This window comes from Myzus persicae, unplaced genomic scaffold (genome assembly GCF_001856785.1).
Source record: "Myzus persicae strain clone G006 unplaced genomic scaffold, MPER_G0061.0, whole genome shotgun sequence".
In the NCBI taxonomy this organism is placed as follows: domain Eukaryota; kingdom Metazoa; phylum Arthropoda; class Insecta; order Hemiptera; family Aphididae; genus Myzus; species Myzus persicae.
Window position 1 is genome coordinate 1,297,206 of NW_019104266.1, and position 6,931 is coordinate 1,304,136.

General features: G+C 31.8%; 1 protein-coding gene across 1 annotated transcript; it reads right to left on the bottom strand.

Annotated features, from left to right (window-relative positions):
* Positions 1–490: 490 nt before the first annotated feature.
* Positions 491–1,798, bottom strand: LOC111040650. The gene has a single exon (XM_022324631.1). It carries the CDS (start codon positions 1,796–1,798, stop codon positions 491–493), a length of 1,308 nt encoding a protein of 435 aa, XP_022180323.1.
* Positions 1,799–6,931: the final 5,133 nt, after the last annotated feature.

The following is a 6,931-nucleotide window of genomic DNA, read 5'->3' on the forward strand; positions in this document are numbered from 1 at the left end:
TGTAATCCAATGTTACTTGACACCTAAACTGGCTGTATATACTATGTTCCCCGTTTTTTTCTTTATTTTACACGAAAATATTACTAAATCTACATTGTTTAGTTATGTTTGGTTGTTATGCCTATGCCACCTATGCATCTATCTATTTAGGGCTGGTACCGAATTGGTTCCCGAGCTCCAACCCCACATGCCGAATTGGTTCCCGTCTGAAAAAGGTATTTTATTAAGTTGAGCCGAATTGGTTCCCGTTTAATTACGCACATTTTACAGGCTTAGGACTGTCAACTTAAAAGTAGGCTTGGTTAAAAATGTGCGTTAATGCGTGTTATAAAAAAAATGATATAATATTATATACAATTTTGAATCGTTGATTTTGAAGTCAACTATAGTCATCACTAGGTGTAGGTACAAAATACAAATAATAAAATATAATAAATACAATTATTTAAAATCGATGATTTGCAAATTTGAAGCAAACTTTCTTTAAGTATTAAAATCGCATAAGCTTCTCATTTGTGTACTCAGTCATACAATTTTCCAAGAATTTGTTATTTTTTTCTTGTTTGCTAGTAAGTTTCCTAGTATTATTACTTCGAAATTTAATATAATTTAATGTCTGAATACTGTTTAAAGTCTCCATAAAATAAAATATATTAGGATGGGCAGTTGTAAATTCTTTATTCAGCTTTGAATGGAACGATTCGCAACAATTTGTAGTCCTATCAATATTTTTGTCAAATCTAGCCCAAATTTTCGGTGGAAAGATACTGTCTGACATTATGTATGTATCATGAACGTAGTCGAAGAACTGATCCAATTTTGGGCAGTAGGGTTTTATGGCCATCAAATCATTATAAAAACAGTCTTCGACATCTTCAGGTGATAATAAGGGCAGTCCAAAAAATAGTTTAAGAAGTTGTCCGATTTCTGAAGCATTATCTTTAAATTCATTTGAGAGACCAAACTGTTGAATTTTTCTCCACCATGACTGACATAAATGGAATCTGCAACCTCTAACTGTAACTTGCTGTAGCTGTGAAGTTATGGCACTATGGATAGCTGTTTCAAAATCAACGAAAACCGTGCCAACTGTTAGATATTTTGCGACCTTATGTAAAGCAAGTATGTAAGTGTCAGTAGTCTTGTTCGGGAGTAGGCTGAATACGACAGGAACATAGCTATTTTGTACCTTGATAAAAATAGAAAATAATTGGTAAAATTGCTTAGGACAACTTTTGAATGTTCCATCGACAAATACCGTAGTGGCTTTCTTGAGTTGTTCCAAGTTCTGCGTGCATGTAAATGTAATTATATTGTTGACAGAATCGTTGTCATAAATAAAGTTTTCTCCGAGATTAGTTATTAACGAATATTCACTGACACTTTTATGCAGTTCTTCAAGATTAGAAGGTAACTTGGGAATTGTTCTTAATTTAGCAGCATTCAAATTTTTACGGACTCTGTTAATATCATTTTGAAGTAGTGACTCACTATGACTGTTTGAAGCTATCTCCTTGCGTATAATTTTTGATGGTCGCTCTGTAATAAGTTCGTCACATTTTCTTTTTAATGAATTTGTCAATTGTTGTCGCACAAGTGTACCATCGTTTTCACTTTCGTGGTTATGTGTTAATACTTCTTCACATAAACAATCTCCGTTCAATTTAACGTATGCTTTACATTTTCGTTTTGTACATATCCAACTCTGTATGTTATCTGCTAGGTTCTTTTGGAATCCAAACTTGTAATTGTCAATAATCAACAACTTAGTTCCCTTTTCAATAAACATAAACTCCATAATTACGAAAAATTAAAATTAAAAAACATAAATTCAAATACGAAGTACAAATTACAAATTTACACGATGTGTTATTCGAGACTGTACAGTGCTCACTGCTTACCAACATTATTGTCATTCGTACATAGGATATAGACGATATACCATACAGCGATAAAAGTACATAATATATCTTAATCGTTATCTCAATTGATCGGGATATCGCAGATAATTTGCTAAACTTCCAATATATAAATATATTGCCATCTTATTGTATATTATACTATAGATTATAGAGTGTAGCCGTGTAGGTACATTTATATTTTATAAATTACCTGTACACAAACGGGAACCAATTCGGCTCAACTTAATAAAATACCATTTTTAAACGGGAACCAATTCGGCTCAACTTAATAAAATACCTTTTTCAAACGGGAACCAATTCGGCCAAACGGGAACCAATTCGGTTACTCCCCTATTTAGGTATTATTAAAAATAAAAAAATGATAAGAAAAATTTGTCAGGTCAACTTTATTTGTTACTTTGTAATGCACTTTTATAGTTTAAACCTTGTGACCTTCTTAATTATTAACAATGCATTATGAGCTAAATACAATTATGAATTATGATGCATATACCCGGTATGGAAATATATGGTTTTTTTTTTGTATACAGATCGAACGTTGTTGAATAATGCATACATTTTTAAATAATGTAAATAAATCACACACACAAATAAGTGCCAATGCAGAACTGTCATTAGATATACACATATAATACTTCGTTGAGTATTTGTTGTATTATGGTATATCACAATTCATACCTATCCAGCCCTATAGTCTATTTGCGTACACAATATCGTATCTGCAATCTACATCATACAGTCTTGTGGTAATATTTATAACCTTTTAAGTGCAACCGGAGTACAAAAATAAATATTTGTATATTGCTACCTACTGAAACAGTTGATGACTCTTTACATTGCAACGGAGGTCAGTATGCCCGTACTTAAGTGCCTAAGTTGAACAAAAATTAGAAGGGAAAAGAGGGAATGCAAAAGTGTAAACAAAACGTGCGTATCAGGAGATCTGAATTTTTTATTCATTAGGATATAATTAAAAGAGTACACTAAAATATTCTTAAAAAATAAGGGGTACTCCGTTTGCGCCGCCCCCTAATTCTTTCACTGGCCTGCCTATAAAATGTACCCTAGGTATATTAGTAGTATCATAGTGGATATTACTATTTATTACACACGAGCTAAACACTAATGAGTAATGTTTGATATGTTTTTGTTGAATTTGAGCATCAAATACTAATCAACATTGTAAATGTAACATATTAATGTTAGGTAACTAGTAGATAATATACATAAGTTTTATTTCTACTTTTTTATAATAGTTACAAATACAATGTACACAATAAATATTTTATACGTTTATTTTAGACAAGATAAATAATAATATTCATGGAAGATGGAACAATAGAATCATTTAAAAAATAAAAAAAACAAGTCTAATATAAACATTCTTTAAAAATGTGCAATCCCAAAAATGTTGCCACTGCGGTCATTTACCTCTTTCACCCTGCCTTAATCGCAACACTGTGCTGGTGTTCGTATCATACAGACATATAGCTATCAGTAATTCTAGGACGCGGACGTTTTCAACTCGTTTATCAGATTACGGCAGAAGCAACATCAGCAACAATAATTAGGAGGACGGTCGTACCCGCGTGTGTTGCTCCGTCTGAATAACGCATAGCATAGCATACTTTACGTTCTAATGAACCCATTTTACTGTGTTATTTTCAATATTAGAGCGAATTGACCCACTATCAAATATAAAGATAAGAATATTATCCAGAGTACAATTTTTTTTTATATCTTAATTTTAAAGCAAGTTATGAGTGTTTAAAAATGAATGGATATTTACAATTTTAAAATCATCGTATATCTTGCTTCAAAATTAAGATATAAAAAAAAATTCTTTTCTAGAGTCACCCGGATAATATTCTTATTTTTACATTTGATAATAGGTCAATTCATTTAAGTATAAAAAAACAGATTAAATGGATTTTCTAAACTTAAAATTTGCTATGTTATACGTTAGTGAAATGGACTCAATATATGCTTGTACCGATATATGACGTCCGATAGGTATAGCTGATATAATATAGCACTATAGCTGCAGAATAATAATAATAGTAATAATATAATACGAGGCTGGTCAACAAAAGAAAACTTATAATTGGATTCCCGAACCAATAAATAGCTACAATATTATACTCGCACGCGTACTACATAATATAATAATATTATGTACACGTTCACTACTGTGCCATCAAAAACAGCTTTTAAACAATGCGTTGTTTTTTCTATCTTCGCGTATAATACCTACGTGATTGATAGTGTTTGTGGAATTTATTCTCCGAACATCGAACAAACGTATAAATTCGAAACCTACGGAATTGGAATTCACCTTAAAAAGAGTCATCGAAACTAGTTTTGGAAAAAAAAACCAACACACGTAACCTACCCAAGAATATTATATAAATATAAATACCTATACATTTATACACACACAACCTCTTTGGACAAAACGTAATAAAAAAAAAATCGTTCAAATAAAGTACACGTAGGTACTATACGTAAGGTAGATGGAATATTAGTACCTATATATGTATAAAATAATAATATGTATGACAAAAGATTGTATTATTCTTTCCCAGGTGCCCGTTCCGATAGAGTTGAAAGATAAAAGACAGTATTAGTTTTGCGACCAATGAGCTATAAACTATAAACGTACAGCAAAAATGCCTATACAAACTTTACAATGTCCAGTGTACTTCCTGTGTTCAAAATATATGAGTTCCACGCCGGTGATTTTCGTCTGTCCTTTTGGCGACCTCTATAAAATATTAGTGGTTAAACATTTTTCATAATATAATATTAAGCTTTATACTATTATATTTTACACAATGGTGAAAATGATAAGGCTGGTTACAATGCGACTAAATGTACTTGCATTTTCAATCAGCGTGTTTTCAAGTTTTATTGAAAATTGAAATATATTCCCTGCCTTTTGAGTACAAAAATTCAGAAAATCTAATACCATCATTGCAAACACGATTTAAAAAGAAATTGGTAAGTTTAAAAAAGCCCAAAAATATATTAAGTACATCTTATAATAATCCGTTTTGAATAAATATAAATAAAATGTTAAAAATGCCGTTCGCTTAATAATTTATTAATGATGGTATATTGGTACGTGAATAGTAAATAATGTATACATTTGATTATATTATTCATTAATGGGTTTGTACATTGAACAATTTATTATTATTGCTTACATTGCGCATTTTAGCGAACACCTAGTCACGTTGCTGCGAGCCAGGGAGATGAGCAAACATTAAACTCGTACTCTTCCATAAAGTGTCTGCACTCTACACTCTACTCTTTACTGAGTTAGCTTTTGGGTTTTGTTTATATAAATTATAATGCAATAATACATCACTTATTGTCTTGTACAATGATAATCGTTTGAGGACTCCTCGTCGAGTCAATTAGTACTTACTACATAAACCGTGCGTAATGCGTTTGTTGCGATTGCAATGGAATAAAAAGACCGTTGCTGAAACAGTAGGCACAGACGAAATTAATATAATATATAACTTATTAGTATACCCATTACGAATAATAATAATAATAAAATTCAAGTGCCAAAGATGTTTTTTTTTCGTGTGACTATAATAATACTTCATATATCCCACATTCCCATCCATACCGCAGATTTGCATTTCTCAGCCATCAGCGAAACATCGTATAGTAACAATAATAATTATAATGTCAACCCACTACATGCATAATACGCAATAGACTTGATCTCTTAAAACACACAACATGGTAACATTATTATTATAACCATTATTGTAAATTTGTTGAAATCTTAGAATGTGATGACATGTTGTACCAGACAAAATAATATGTAAACAATATTCGGTGCTCGAGGTCTGAGACGCATCGTACGGTCCCGTGTACGGCGTACAGATACATAATATTATGTGCACCATTATTATTATGCACTGCTACATGCCAAATACATTTCAAACTTTATACTTTTACCTTATCCTTCAACGGCTTCAACTGTCGTATACCTACCACTGAGCATAATATTATGGATGATGTGTACAAGTATAGAAACTATAAACGCGACGGCTATCCGTCCGTCAACAGCCACCACACTGTAGCATTAAGATAGGATCTCCTCCCCATTATCCCGTCCAACCAAGTTCAAGTGAATCGCGTCAAGAACGCGACGTTATGTCTACGCTTGCTTAATTTTTCTTTCGAATAGTTAATAATATTATGTATAGGTAAATACCACGTGTCCAATGTCGTTATCATCATCAGTGCCAATTCAGTGGTGCAAGGCGTTTTACAGTAGTATAGATAGGCACTTATGGTGCACTCATTACCATACACACCGTATGCATAATGCGCAGATTGTCCTGCTGCAAACGTGCACGTGAGACGACTATAGCAGGTTAATATTTAAAAATGTACTTCGAATGTAATATTATAATATACCCTACCTATAGCCTATATAATAATAATAATATGTGCCTTTACACTTTACAGTTTACACACACTTCGATAGTCGATTGACGACGTATAAGTACTGTGCAGAAGGTAGATGCAATTTTGTCGTCTGAATGTACAATTTTTTATGACGTTCGTGGCCTTCGTTATAAATCATAATACATCATACATGCGATGCATTTAAAGTGCATAGACAATAGTTTATTGTCGGTCGCCGACCAATCGAACGAAACGTAAGTTGTAAGTACCTACCTATACGCATATTGATTATTTTAAGACTGAAGTGAATTGCATAAAAAGCTCTATCCATGATAACGATTAATCGATAAGTTAATTAAACATCATTGAGGTAGGCGTTTACGCGTATCCGTAGTATGGATACGATAGTTTTTAACACTTTATTAGGAGATACACGACCGTCATAATAATGATAATACCTATAAATAATTGTTTTATTTTTTTGCCAAATGGAATAAGTTTAATACTATAGTATAATTTGTTAAAAAAAAAACCAAATTTTGTAAAAATATTATTTAATAAAATAATGTTGAAGT

Coding starts and splice junctions, on each gene's coding strand:
- LOC111040650 (XM_022324631.1), bottom strand. CDS start 1,798: ATGGAGTTTATGTTTATTGAAAAGGGAACTAAGTTGTTGATTATTGAC.